Source organism: Apostichopus japonicus, chromosome 6, assembly GCF_037975245.1.
Source record: "Apostichopus japonicus isolate 1M-3 chromosome 6, ASM3797524v1, whole genome shotgun sequence".
Lineage (NCBI taxonomy): Eukaryota > Metazoa > Echinodermata > Holothuroidea > Aspidochirotida > Stichopodidae > Apostichopus > Apostichopus japonicus.
The window spans coordinates 10,009,346-10,023,907 of record NC_092566.1 but is presented as its reverse complement, the minus strand read 5'-3'; the positions used below and the strand labels follow the sequence as shown (position 1 = coordinate 10,023,907).

Below are 14,562 nucleotides of genomic sequence, written 5' to 3'. Positions count from 1 at the left end.
AAATCGTTGAGTGGCTTTATTCGATATTCTGTCTAGGCATTTTTGATCCTCTTTTATGTAGAAACACAATGTATGTATGATAAGCTTGTACATACAGAGTGCCATTGGGAGAGAAAGCTTTATAAAAATGGCAGCAAGGTTATTAATGAGAGAGTAGATGAGATACTGTGCAAGGGGAGAATGAAAGGTGGGGGGGGGCGGATGAGGGTTGCAGATGGTTGAAGAGTTAAAGAGGAAGTTGTGTATTGGTGCCCCCCCCCCTCCCTAAATTACAAAGAAGAGATTTGAGCCATTTGTAGTTTTGTTAGTTGCTACCTGTAAGCTCGGATTTATTTCCATCCATAAACTCAAACGAAATTTTAGTCAGTTAAAGCAGCATTTTTGAGTTTACTATGATCAGTTGTAGGAGTTTTTTTTGGACAAACTTAGTTTCTTTCTGGAAAGTGAAAGTAAAAAATGTTTAAATTTCCTACTAGGTCTCAAATGTGTTTTGTACATACTGCTGTGAAAGGACGTGTCTTGGCGACAGAAATGTTGACGATTGAATCAAATTCATTACAAGCTCTCTCATTAACAGTTATGTCGTTAAAACAATGACAGGAGGATCAATTATCTTAATTCAAGTGATAACTTGCTTGATTTTTTCATGAAGAACAAAATTGCAGAAAAAACTCCAAAAGCTGTTTTCAAAAGTCAATTAGTTTACACTCTTGTTTTCTGCACAGTTTATAGTGTTTAATGTCTTTAAAGATTCTGATTTCCCACATGTAGCTTTCAAAATTTGAAATAATTTTGAAGATGTTCATATGTAAGGCGCCATAATCAGTGCTAAAACAGATGCACTTTTGCGCAAGATTTTGGAAACAGTACCGCCTGTAACTGCTCCCTTGGTGTTTTGCCGGAAATTGTTCAAAGAGGATAGAAATATTAACAGACTGTTTTTGCAAGCATTTGTCTAAAAAATGGCTAAAAACGAAGGTGTTTTGAACGGGGAGGTATATGATTTTGATACAGTTTACTCTCGAGGATTAAAGGCATTGAAGACTCGCCCAAAACCGCGTGCTGCCATCTGAAAAAGTTAACTTTCTGTTGCTTGCAAGTGACGTTTTGTTCGTGTTGCTACAAAATGCAAACAGTAATGAAATGTGATACCTTAATTGTTATCTTTAGCTGGACCTGAGATGTCCATCGCTGTATCTTTTGTATACTGTGCTGTGGGTATTGACCGCAGCTGTATGTACTGACTGTACACTAGTGTCTAATTACCGACGGTAGCAAGCTGTGTGTGTATTTTCTGGGATCGATGTTGGTGTTTAACACTTCTGTTACACCTCATTCGAAACTAGGTCAGATTACCGGCATTAGACGTTTCTTTTTGCGCGAGTCTTCACACCCTTTAAGTTATATTCCCATACTCTTCACTTGCTATGTATAATTCTATAGGCATGGGGATAGTAACAGAGGTTGTAAGATTTGCACATTGCTTTTGAGGTTTTCATATTCTTCCCTTAGACTATGGGATTAACTAATCCACTACTGCTTTAGGGTAATACTATGGGACTGATCGTCCTACAGGATTACAAGGGTGCAAAGAAAAGATAAGTCAAGCAAATTGACTTCAACACAAGAAGTAGCATCCAACTCATCATCTAATGTTTACAGGTGGGGTTGGGAGGGGTAGGGGATGGGAGGGGGTGAGGCATTCATTTAATACTTGTTGCCAGTTTGAAGTATGCCAAAAATTTGGATGCAACTTATGAAATATTTATGGTGGAACTTGGTTCAAATAAAATTATGCTTATCAGTGCTTAGCAACTTTCCTGTGTATATACAGCATAACTTTAGAACCTGATCTTCATGTTATAATGGTTTTCGCAATGTTTTATACCCACCCGTTTTTCCTCGTTTCAAATCAACAACGCAGAAAATAAGACCTTCCAAACTTTCTGAAATGAATAGAAAATCTTCACTTGTTCCATAAATCTATAAATCTGTTTAGAACTCAAAAATAAGGATTTTTTACTAATTTTCCACAGACTTACTCTAATCAGCCTTTCATTAAAACAAAGTTAAAGGAAATTTCCTTTGTACCAAAATTTTTCTTTCCATTCCATTTTTGATCAGTTGAAATATGAAAATGTGAATAGGTGGAACGAAAAAAAAACAATTTTTGAAAGAACAATTGCTTTAATTGCAATCTAAATATTTGGTAGCATTTTTATGGCAATTGTGAGATATGTGGAGGTTCTCGTTGTTGATAAGATAATGTTCACAGTGAGTTTAGGCAGTTACAGTAGCTCTTCCATTCATTTCAAAATATTAGTTAATAAATATTAGTTTTTATGCCCACACCTGCCTATTTGTTTAACAAAACTAGTGTTTTTTTTTGTGGCATTCCAGATTTTGAATATACCTCGTAAAGAACCCTCATCTTTCATGTAATTTGAACATATTCGTTAATTAAACAACCACTGTACTTTATGTATAGAAAAGAGTGCACATTCAAACAAACACACATGTACACGCACTTCCACACTAAAGGAAAAGCAGTCCACAGACTAATAAAAAACGGAAACTAGGCTTCAGGATTGATAATGAAATGTTTTAACCTGTCATAATGGTTTTGTTCGTTACCTTCCAATCGTGCACCAATTTTCAGTATCTAGTTGCGTGCATTCTTACTATCCTTATATAATATCCAGTGCCTGCATCACAACCCGCAAATGAAAAGTGCAAGTTTTCTCTTCTTCGTAATAACTCCATCCCCAGTGAATGGATTTATTAGATCTTTATGTCCAATTTAGTGTTGCATTGACAGTTAATACTTGTAATTGATTGCGCGGGGAGAATTTACTCGGCAGCCGACGACGATGGGACAATTGCTCTCATTTTTTTTCAAACCAGAAGCTGTGATGCAGCTGCACATATATATAGATTGCTAAATGAAATTTTGCTCTTTACGATTATTTCTCTCTTTTTCGTTTTGCTTTGTTAATGATTTTTGATCTTGTTACTTGGCCGGCTTGCATGCATACGTACTGGAAAGTAATAGTAATGGTTTCGCTAAGATCTAAGGAAACTGTTTCCAATTTCAGGTGGATGCGGTCGTGGATTTGCTGGGAGATATTAGTCATCTGAGGCAGGAAGTGGTCTCTGCTAAACAGAAGCTGGAGAACATCCAGGAGGATTTTCAAATTTATGTAAGGTGGATTTAGTAGCTGTTGTGTGTACATGCAAATGGGGGAGGGAATGGTACATGGGTTGGATGGAGGGGGTGTGGGTAGGGTGGTGGTTGGGCAGAGGGGGGGGCTCATATTAACAGGCAATTGGAATTTTGAAGAGTGTTGTTGTATATGAAAATGAAAACCTGTATGTGTGAAGACAGTTATGTTGTTGTGAAAACAGAAGCTGGAGAACATCCAGGAGGATTTTCAAATTTATATAATGTGGATTAGCTGCTGTGTGTACATGCAAAGGGGAGGAGAAAGGTATGTGGGTTGGATGGAGGGGGTGTGGGTGGGGTGGTGGTTGGGCAGAGGGGGGGGCTCATATTAACAGGCAATTGGAATTTTAAAGAGTGTTGTTGTATATGAAAATGAAAACCTGTATGTGTGAAGACAGTTATGCGACTGCTTAAAATTGAATTTGCTGTCTATGTGAAAGAATCACCAACCTTTGAAGGGGCCATTATATGTAAGGGGAGTTCCTTCACTGCGATTAGACTGATATATGTGGTGAGAGGTTGGTTCATGAGAGGTTGGTCACAATTGAAGGGGACCGTCGTGTATGAAGTGACTGTTTCACACTAGGTTAATGAATGCTGTTGTATGCATAGGCAGTGATGTGAAAGACCGCTTAATTTTAAAGAGACTATTCACTTGTGAAGGGGTTATTATAATGTGATTGATGTTATTGTAACATTGAGCATATAAATGTGTCAGGTTTTGTACGTGAATAGGTCGTTGGCACATGTCAGGGACTGTTGAGTTATGCAGTAACTGGTACTGTATGTACATGGCCAGTGTGAGAGAATGCATGAGATCCATGTTGCGTGCGTTAGGTTTGTCATATGTGATGAAGAAAATGCATTGACTGTGCATGAAGTGACTTCATGTTGATTGAGAAGTGGCTATTTGCATACGAATGCTCTTAATTTTCCTCCCAAGATGTGACCAAATTGACATGGTTTTGTTTCATTTTGGAACCTTTTTAGGGGCGAAGTGCCAAAGAGTATTACCTAGACAAAGCCCTGAAACATCTCGAGCAGTATTGTTATCTCATCGTTGTCAACAGCTACTTACACGATCAGGTGAGTCGGCAGTCCCTATGAATATTCATGAGTTTAATCTACCATCCACGAGATTGGCTTAAAACATTGACGGATGTGCAGATCAATTACACAACGTCCATTAGTGTCGGTGACAGTGATTTTTTTACCTTTGAGAAAAATTCACGTGGGCAAGATGAAGAGGAGGACAGATAAATAACTGATAATAATTATAGGTTGATGCAGATACTATGATGTTGAATTTTCCCACTGTTACATCAGCTTATTTTAGTTGTGGTCATGTGATCATTATGATGATGATGTCATACCTAGAGCAGCATCTCGTATTAAAGGAGACAACAAAACCCAACCACCCTCATTGTTCTATGTGCTTGGTAAATATCTCAGGTTGAATATGTTCCTTCACACAAGAGGCCAAAGACTTTTAATTATAAGTTCAAACATGACCTCATCGACCCACACGTATTTCAACTTGTAATATCTCTCTTTTGTTTATTGTGATGTTTATTGTTCCGTAACAGTAGATACTTGTGCAGCTCTTTACATGCCATCATAATTTCATTGTTTTCAGTGTCAACATTGAAAGTGTTGCAATTAAGTAATTGGTTTGTGATGTTATAGTGACGGCAGATATTTCTTCAAAATTGTCCCTTTACTCTTCCTACTTTTGGCTTTTATCCTTGAAATGTCATACATTTGGAATGTTTGTAATATAGTTTTTCAATATTCTATTCATTTTGAAAAATTATCATTAGCATGCTACATTTTTCTGAGAATATTATTTTACCACAGTGGACAAATGAACAATTTGTTCTTCATAAAGAGGACTAAAAACAGCTTAAATACCATGATGACATCACTGAGTTCTCCTGCATTCATAAAATTTCACTGGATTATGGAAAAAAAAAGTCATATTAGGATGTGGTTTGACCTTAAAAGTGCAGCTTAATTTCCATCAATCATATATATATATTTTATGATGATGAGTAACATGCACAGTCTCCCTTACATGTCTCCTCACAACTATGGCACCCTAGACATTTAAAACTTTTGGAAAAACAAAAAAGTTGGAAGTTTAACGCCATCCCTTGATTTACCTTTGAGATCCTTTGACCTCGTAAATGTTTGAAATGAATATAAATTGGATCACCACTGTAAATGCTTCTAGCAGTTACACCTAAAGTCAGTATATAAACCCAGCAGACTTTCTTTACAAAAAGTATCCATTATAATTATGATTATTTTACATTTTTTTTTTCCGGTTTGGCTAGTACCCTTGGATGTTCAGACAGTCTTTCACGTCATGGGTTTTCCAACGTTCCGAGATTTACAGAGTGTTTGCACAGGCGGACAGCATCGAGAGAATGTTCCAGCCGGAGCTCATCCTAAAGGGAACAAGATTTCTGGTTAGTTAAAATGTCTGCTGCTAATAAAAAACAAAACAAAGATAAACAAGGAAATTATCATCAGGGCGTTAAAGTCACAAGCAACTCTCACCAATGACGATTTGGTGTGGTTGTCCCTTCCACTAGCCGTACTGCCCTAGAGTATCGCCCATCGCAGAATGGCAGCAAATTTCTTCAACTTCATTCTAGTTGTCATTATAAGCTGTATCATAATGTTCATGATCATTAATGCTTCCAAAAATATCAGATTTTACATTTTACATTTCTGTTTGGACGAAAATTGCTTTGGTGCCTTTTCAAACTTTTGAAACTTACTGTGGAGTCCTGCCATTTCAGTCAAAGTCTGAGACAATTTCTAAGTCCCCAACCCCCAACCCCCCAACCCCCCAACCCCCCTCCCAGTTGCATTGCCCCTGTTGATCCAAATTTGAACCTTACTGAAAGTGAAAGGTTGATTTTATTCTGTTAGTGATACTTAATTACAGCTTTTTGTGAAATGTATAAAACAAGTTTAAAACATGATTGCTTTGTTTTTTCTGTCTTTATGGATCCTAATACTGTGCTGAAATTGTGAAAGGTTTTTTATTTTGACATGTAACTTGTTTGTGCTTTTAAGTTGTGAAAGAAGAGTGTCTTTCATTTTTTGTTTTATAAATTACATAAAAAAGGTTTGAGGTGCACGCTTAAATTGTTTTTCCACATTGTGACAAAGTGTCCAACAAGAAATTAAACAAATGATAAAACTTCAACTGTCTTATGTCATGTTGTTTGCTTTCTTATATCATCAAAAGGTCTCTGCATTTTTTTCAATATCTCCAAGATATTTGCAAATAAAAGAGAAAAAAAAAGAATAAGGAAACAGGGAATAAGGCAAAAACAAAGATATAAATAATATCTACCCACAAAGTCAAAAACATTTTCCCGATTGATGTCTGTAGAACATTAATTTCTATTGTCAAACATTCTCATGTTCATTAAAACAACAAACAACTCAGGTTTCACTTCAAAAGCCTTGACTCCAATTTCAAGTCATTTCTAAGGACAAATCTCTTCCTGAAATTAATCAAGCTTTTCTCTAGTAGCTCGGTGTTGTTTTCATGAATCTATCAGACATCTTGAAACACGTTTAAACTAACGTTCTTTAGCTCACCTGAAAGGATTCAGCCGATATATTGCCATCGCATCGCGAATTTATCAACTTTTTCCTGTCACTTTTTGCCGCAGTGTCTGAACGACTGCCGTTTCGTCATTTTTCATTAGAATTCATAACGTCTTACCCAGGGAGTCAAAAACCTTTTCCCGATTTGTGTCTGTAGGTAGTTCATTTCACTTGACAACCTTTTTCATGCATATGCCAAAAATGAAAAGAAAAGGAAAACAAACTACAAAACAGAAATGATGTGGTCGTGTGTCATGAGATGAAAAATATGTTCAAATGGGAGCATAAATTGTTAGAGGCGAGGTGTCAAATTCTTTCAGCAATGCTGAATCCATTTAAAAAGAAAAAAACAGAGATTTTCTTGGCTGCCTAGCAGTGACTTAATTGCTGTGTGAGACTGCATAGCATAAATGTCTTACGCAGCCTGGATGCAGTAATGCTGCAGCCCCCTCAGCATTCTACCTTTATACATGGTGCCTCAAACAATTTGTTTCTCTACAGCACAAAGACTATGAAATGTTAGACCTGTCGTTTGTTATACTAGCTTGATCTTCTTCAGAGGCAGGCCAGCTCATGAATACAAATTATCTCTCTTCTAGTAACGTGTTTATATCACAAGGCAGCGTTCATTTAGTTTATGTATGTTTCGTCCTACTGAATGCTTGCTATAGGGAGTCTGGTGGTTTGGGTCTAATGTAGTATGAGGTCTTAGTTACTTTGTGATTTGTGGTCAGTTACTTAGTGATTTATGTTTTTTTTTTTATGTTTTTCAATCAACTGCTGTAATAAATGCTTTGTATTGTTTTGGCCCTCTTACCTGTCAAGTGGAGGATATTTAGAGTTAAATAACACCAAACCTGATTTAATACAAGAATTTACCTTAGAATCATAATCCTGAAGTTCTTGGCTTTCACATTGATGAGAGAGCAGCAGTTAATTTTTCCTGCCTTGTTGCGTTGACTTGTTGCAATAGCAACCTTATGATGTCTGCCCATGGAGTAATATCATAGCAGGCTAATGCTCTCATCTCTAGCCTATTTGGCATATAGGATTCTGGACTGAAGTTATCATTATCATCAAGTAATACGGCTAATTACCGGCGATTGTTCAATTGTCGAGGAGAGAAAACACTTCAAAGTTGTCTACATTGGGTAATTATAAACATGGGACACGACCAGCTGCTTAAATCCATTGTCTACTCCTTAATTGAAGGCGTCGCCTCTTGAAAACTTGATGACTTATAACGAGACAGTAGAATGAGCCTCGACTCTCAACCTTATGTCTGCCCATTGCATAGCAGAATAATGCTCTCATGTCTAGCCTATTTAGCAGATAGGAATCTGGACTAAAGTTGTCATCATCAAGTGATAAGGCTAATTATCGGCTGATTGCTCCATTGTTGAGGAGAGCAAAACTTCACGGGTGGTTAATTATAATATTGAGACAATGGCCAGCTGCTTAAAGTGGCCAACCTTCTCCTTAATTGAAAGAGTCATATCTGGGGACACTTGATAACTCAGTACGTGACAGGTGAACGAGCCTCGACTCTGCCCATTGGAGCCTACTCTCATAGCAGAATAATGCTGTCATGTGTAGCCTATTTAGCAGATAGAATTCTGGAATGAAGTTGATATTATCATGAAGAAATAAGGCTAATTAACTTGCCAATTACTCCTTGTTTTGAGGATAGCTAATTCCTTAAAGTCATCAGAGTTGGGTAATTGTAGTGACTATACAACGACCAGCTGTTTATTTATGTTTTAACTACTGCTTCATTAATAGCGTAGTCATGTCAGGGGCAATCGATGAGTCATTACGAAGCCTGCCCCACGGAATGTTCCTTGTAATCATGTCACTCATTAAGCCATGATGAGAAGGAAGGTATGTTCCTCTCAAATCATATCTAGAGTAAACAATTGCTAATTAGCAACAAATCTGGGAACGATCCTTCTCTGAAAGTCTGGTAGGTCCCTGGACATGATTAAAGACAGTAAACTGGAGACGAAGGCCTTGCAAAGATGTCTGTTAAAATCAGATTTGTTATTTCTTCTTCAGGTCGCAGACGATTACCTCGGTCTGGACGTTCTCAGCTCACAACGAGAGGTGAAAGTCTCCAACTTTAGGCGGGTTCCCGGTCTGCCTGTTTATGGGATGTCACAACCAAACTCGGAGGTACGTCAACCTTGGAAATGAAATGTGGAGTGGGGGGGGGGCCATACATAAGAAGAAGAAGAATAATGGGATCAGGAAGGGGAGGTGGGGGAGAAGAGAACATGATATGGGAGTAGATGACCCTCCTCAAACTGATGAAAACATCTATAGAAGCAGCACTGTTAGGTCTGTCAGTGTAAGACCACATTTACACTCAATTTTTTTGGTCTATATTCAATCATTGGGTTTCTTAATAAATGAAAAGTATTACCTTAATAGCGCTCATTTCAAAGAGAAAGAATGATAGAAAAATGAGGTTTAAAATAAGCTGCAAGTCAAAACGTGATGGATGGGGGAGTGGGGTGGGAGGGGGTGGGAAGGAGGATCAGATAGAATGTTCTTCCCCTGTATATATTACTTTGCTTACATATAGTTTCTGCTTCATATCTCTTGTTATTTGACACCATTTTGAGTACAGTTCACTTTAAATTTGAAAAACAACAATTTGAAAAACATGTCAGATTAGTTTCATTTCCTTAATTTTCATCAAGGTCTTCTTATTCCGCTACGGTAGGAAAATTCTTCATTCATTCCACTGAGCAGCAAATATAAAAGCTCATTACTTCATGACCTAGCTGGCATGAGCGAGTTGTGTTTATTTTTTTCATGGCATTTTTTATTTATTCACCAGTATATACAACAACAAAAATTACAATAGGAGGACAAAGAATAAGAAAGTGTAAATATATATCGTAACGTTTAGGAATTTATGAAAGGTAGAAGGCTACTAGTTAATAAATAGTTTAAGACTTAAGATTGTCCACATGTCCTCTTGGGGCATTACTGGCTCAGCTTGATATTAAGATGAAAGGGCCAGAGAAAGGTTTTCATATATAAAGATGAAAACTTGAAGCATAAGTTTATTTGTCCAAAAGGACTAGATAACACTTTTTTCAGTCAAATGTGAACTTTATCTGACATTTGGTGAGATTTTGAAGAACCTTCCCCCTCTTAACTTTGCCCTACTTTTTTAACCGCTCAACCCTTTGGTCTAGCTATCACATATTTATTCTTATTTTCCCCCCTGCTTTTATACCACCAACTGATAGAGTCTCTAAGTTTTATGTAGACCAGAGTCTGTTATGCAACATCTCTGACTCGAGTAGCCACTGGAGCCTGATACCGTCTCTTTAGTTATTTTCGTGTTTTCTGTTTTTTACATCTAATTTAAGATTTCTCTCCGGGGTTTCAGGTGTTTGTTACAGATCAGCATTAGTGGATATAATTTCTAGTGATATCGATATCTGTGCAGGGTTGTTTTTCATCTGTAAGCCAGCCGAGGAGTCTTCTCTCGGTGGAAGTCACTTACAGTAGCCAGTAATCCTCACATATATATATATGCCTTCTTGTTTGTTTCGGAGGGAACTAGAAAACTAGCTGTTTTGTCCTATGTTAGTATGGATGCGTATAATTTCAGTCACATTATGCAACTACCATAGGGAGGGATGGGGAGGGAGGGTGGGGGGAGGGAGGGAGGGTGGTATAGAGAAGCTCTGAAGAGGACTTTAGCTTTTGTAATATAAAGTGCATTGGGTTTGTTGTCACAAGTAGTGGGGAGGAGGGGTGGGGGGGGGTGAGAAAACCCCCCTTTCCCCCAGTTAGGAGTTGTTCCCCTTATTTGACAAAATAGTTATATTTTTATGAAGCACCATGTGGATAGTAACTAAATTGGCCTTTTTGGTGACCTGTTTGGTTCTTTTTGGTTTAATGACATAGAATGCGGGTTACCGAGTGGGTTTGTGGGTCTGGAATGAAATGCAGAGGGCTTAAACTAGAGAAACCCACATCCTTGCTCCCAAGTTTTCTTTCACTTACTATACCTTACAGTTAAAATCATTGGAAAGTGCCGGGCCATGCTGTGTGTAAGTTAATAATCTGCATGACTTTGTTTGTCTATTTTTTGATGTTTTTATTTGTTGACAGGGACTGGCCAAAGTAGTTCAGACATTGCTAGGACCAAAGCATAATCACTCGTCCATACATTCTTTTAATCTGAGGGGGGAGGTCATCGTGGAACTGGACGGGTGTACGTACACACCACGGGAACTCTCGGGCCTCACCAAGAACATCGTCATACCTGTATGTAGCAATGAGGAAATTGAGGTAGGTGTTAATACTTCTTAATAAATTGTGAAAAAAATAACGAAAATGGAAATAAAAAAATATATAAAAAAAACATTTACCTTCCCTCCTTCTCTGCTATTAATAGCTCTGTTGTCCTAGTTCCATTCTGCAATGGCTATGTTTTAATTCGAATTGAAGATTTGCGGTTTAGCGAACTTATCAAAATATCTTATCTGATTAGCTCTCTTTGACATTCTTACCTCCTAGGGGTGGCTGCCTCATTTGCTCTCAGCTGCTATAAATTTTATCCATTGTTGACTCTTACTAACACAATTATTTGCGGTTATGATCTTTGCAATATTATCTCTTATTTTTATCAGATGTTGGATTTTTCTTCTCTCATCTCTTCTTTGACTCAAGTCATTTTAGAAATGGATCAAACACTCCCCCTCACCCCCCCCCCCAAATTAAAGATAAGATCCTTCCTGTGAATGAAATACATAACATGAATTCCTAGAAACAGACGTATATCATTACACTAAAGATAGGAAAACAGTGTCATAAATGAGATGGTTTTGTGTAAATGTCACCACTTTGGTTAAACAGAAGCAAGATGCAAGGTAAAATACATTATATCAAGTAGAACAAACTTCTTCAGATTATGAATATCGTCTCTCTCTGGTTTTTTTTTCGCATTGGGGGTGAGATTTTTGTGGGACGTTGATCAAATGCCAGCATCACTGTTTTAAATTATGCATCCAAAAAGGATCCAAAAAAGCATGTTTTCCTGCTCATATTAATCAGGTGTTCTATTTGTTAACTCTATCTCTTTTGATAGCATTCAAGTTAAAAGTAAAATCATTATTAAGGTTTTTTTTTTAAAAACAAACAATTTTTCAATGTTCTTATCCCAGTTTTGACTGTTTTGTTGTTGTTTTATTTTGTCTTCATCTATGAATAAGTTTTGCATTAGCTACAACTGTGCATTGTATTTCATCTCATTATCCAGATATGATCTTGAAACTTAATTTGAGATGAAGTAGACAGATTAGTACAGTTTAAATGCTACCTAAGGCACCATTCCTGCTGCTGCTGATACAGTATGCATAAGAGAGGAAGTACATGGTTGGGCGGAGGGGTTGTTGGGGGGGGTTGTTGGGGGATCAAAAACATTGTGTTCCTTGTTGAAAGGTTGAGATGCGTTAACATCCTGCTCCTTTAATCAAACCGTCCCTGTGTGCTTTTTCACTGAAAAGAAAATATACCAGAATTTGCACCGCAAACAAGGACTAATTTTCATCCTAAATGAGGACTAATTCCTTTCATGTTATAATATGTCAGATGTCGTGTGACCAGGTTTTTTGTTTCTCTTTCAGGGATGGGAATCACTTCTGAAAACGGAATTGATTAAATCTCAGAGCCAACTGCAGGTAAGAATAAATTGTCAGATATTAAAACTGGTAAAGCCAATGGATTAATGTAAAAATTCCAAAATTTGTAGGCCTTTGCAAAAGTGTGCAAGATTATTTTACCAACCACCCTTCACTTAAAGCAGCATTTTGCGTTGGGTCGCTTTTTTCCACCTTTTTAACATGTGCATCGATTTTTTTAGATGTATCAATCATAAAACAGCAAACTAAGATACCATCCAAGTTTCACCCTGCCAAGAGCGTTAATTAGCGAGTAATTAACGATTTATGTCGATAACGAGTAAAAGTGTCCTCGACAAAGTTTTCATATCTCCAAATCCACTAGTTTGAATTCCACCAATCAGTGAATAGTATGTTTATTCATGAGCATTTTGCGTTTGATCGCCGTTTTCTACATTTTTGACATGTCCATCGAGTTTTTTACATGCATCAAAATCACAAAACAGCAAATTAAGATATTAGCCAAGTTTTTCCCTGCCAAAAACATTAATTGGCGAGTATTCCACTTACAAATTAATCGCATTCAGTTCCCAAACCCACTAGTTTGAATTCAACCAATCAGAGATGCAGGTTTAGTTATGAGCCGTTGCTAAAAATAGATTCAAGACTTTGCCTTGGTACAACCAAGGAGTTGTTATGCAACTCCCTGGTACAACTGCCATATAGACTGTACACAAATCAAGCGTGGTGTTATATTACGTATCTGTCAATGACGTTCGTAGTGTTTAAATATTCATATTATGGGCGAGGTTTATTGGGTTCCCAACGGAAAATATCTTGGAGAACAACAAAGTTGAAAGTTGCAATTTTTTCGACTTTTATGCCACCATTTGAAGTAAAATATAAATAGATAAGCTAGTTATGTATGTCGTTATGGCACAGTGGAGTCAGTGAGGTTGAGAAAAATCATAGAAAAGGACGCAAAATGCTGCTTTTAGAAGTGCCTTTAAAGTTGCACCATTTTATGCCAGATTGGAGCATTTTATTCACAGATATACATTTACCCTTCCATATTCCGAGAAACCTGTGAGCAACATGTTTGAAAGTTTCATAGCAAGGGAAACAATTTCTACCCATTTCATGTATGAGAAAAGTACACTAGCATACAATGTTTTAATTGCCATAAGACCACAGTGTGTGTTCTCTCATGTAACCTGTAAAATATAGAATTGCCTACACCCTGAGTGTAGACAGATGTTTATAGAATTTTGAAAATAGTTAGCAGCCAGTGTCTCCTTGGACACACTCCCCCCCCCCCCTCCCCACCTGCCCTCCAAATTCTTTTATTTTATTTGACCACTGATTAGTTATTTTCACAAAGACAACATTTCCCTTCAATGCAATACAAGGTATATCAAGACGTGACTGACCCCAGGGAGAGCAAGACATTCACCACTGGGCAGACTGTACGTGAGATTTATGAGAAGGAACAGAAGGGAACCAGTAACCTCTGTTACTACAGATTCCCAAACAGGTCACCAGAGACCATGCTGTCTGAGCAGGTGAGGGTCCGGACCTGCAGGAAACTTTGTCACTTAAAAAATAAAAATTCAGACCAACATTTGTGGTTTTAATGTATTTTAATAAAGTATTTTATTTAAGTATTAAATTAAAATTTAATAAAATATAAAAAATATAAATAAAATTTTATTAAAATATTAAAAAATATAAATAAAAATTAAAAATAAAATTTAATAAAATATTAAAATTAAATTAAATTAAATTTTACTGAAATATTAGAGTATTTTAAATGAATTTTAATAAAGTATGCCCCACCTTTAATTGCCTCTAAAATTATAACATTTTTAAAAATTGCTAAAATATCTTCAAAGTACTTTTATACTGGAAATTGTTTCTCCCAAAGAAGTACTGATTAAATTTTTTACAGACAACTAGATATTGCAGTCGATAAATCTTCTACTGGTGCAGAAATGACAGATTTCTAAATTGTGATTATTAGTGACAAGTTTTGAACTGTCTAGTCTAATAAAAATTTCAGATATT

At 36.8% G+C, this 14,562-nt stretch overlaps 1 protein-coding gene across 3 annotated transcripts in view; it reads left to right on the top strand.

The window, feature by feature from the left end:
• Positions 1 to 14,562, top strand: part of LOC139968939 (paladin-like) — a 98,720-nt gene that overhangs the window by 72,484 nt on the left and 11,674 nt on the right. For all 3 annotated transcript variants that reach the window (XM_071973563.1, XM_071973561.1, XM_071973562.1), the window contains exons 8-14: positions 3,096 to 3,200; positions 4,214 to 4,309; positions 5,560 to 5,694; positions 8,909 to 9,025; positions 10,988 to 11,167; positions 12,505 to 12,558; positions 13,908 to 14,060. In XM_071973563.1, the coding sequence (XP_071829664.1) occupies positions 3,096 to 3,200; positions 4,214 to 4,309; positions 5,560 to 5,694; positions 8,909 to 9,025; positions 10,988 to 11,167; positions 12,505 to 12,558; positions 13,908 to 14,060 (840 nt within the window). The remainder of the gene's footprint in view (positions 1 to 3,095; positions 3,201 to 4,213; positions 4,310 to 5,559; positions 5,695 to 8,908; positions 9,026 to 10,987; positions 11,168 to 12,504; positions 12,559 to 13,907; positions 14,061 to 14,562) is intronic.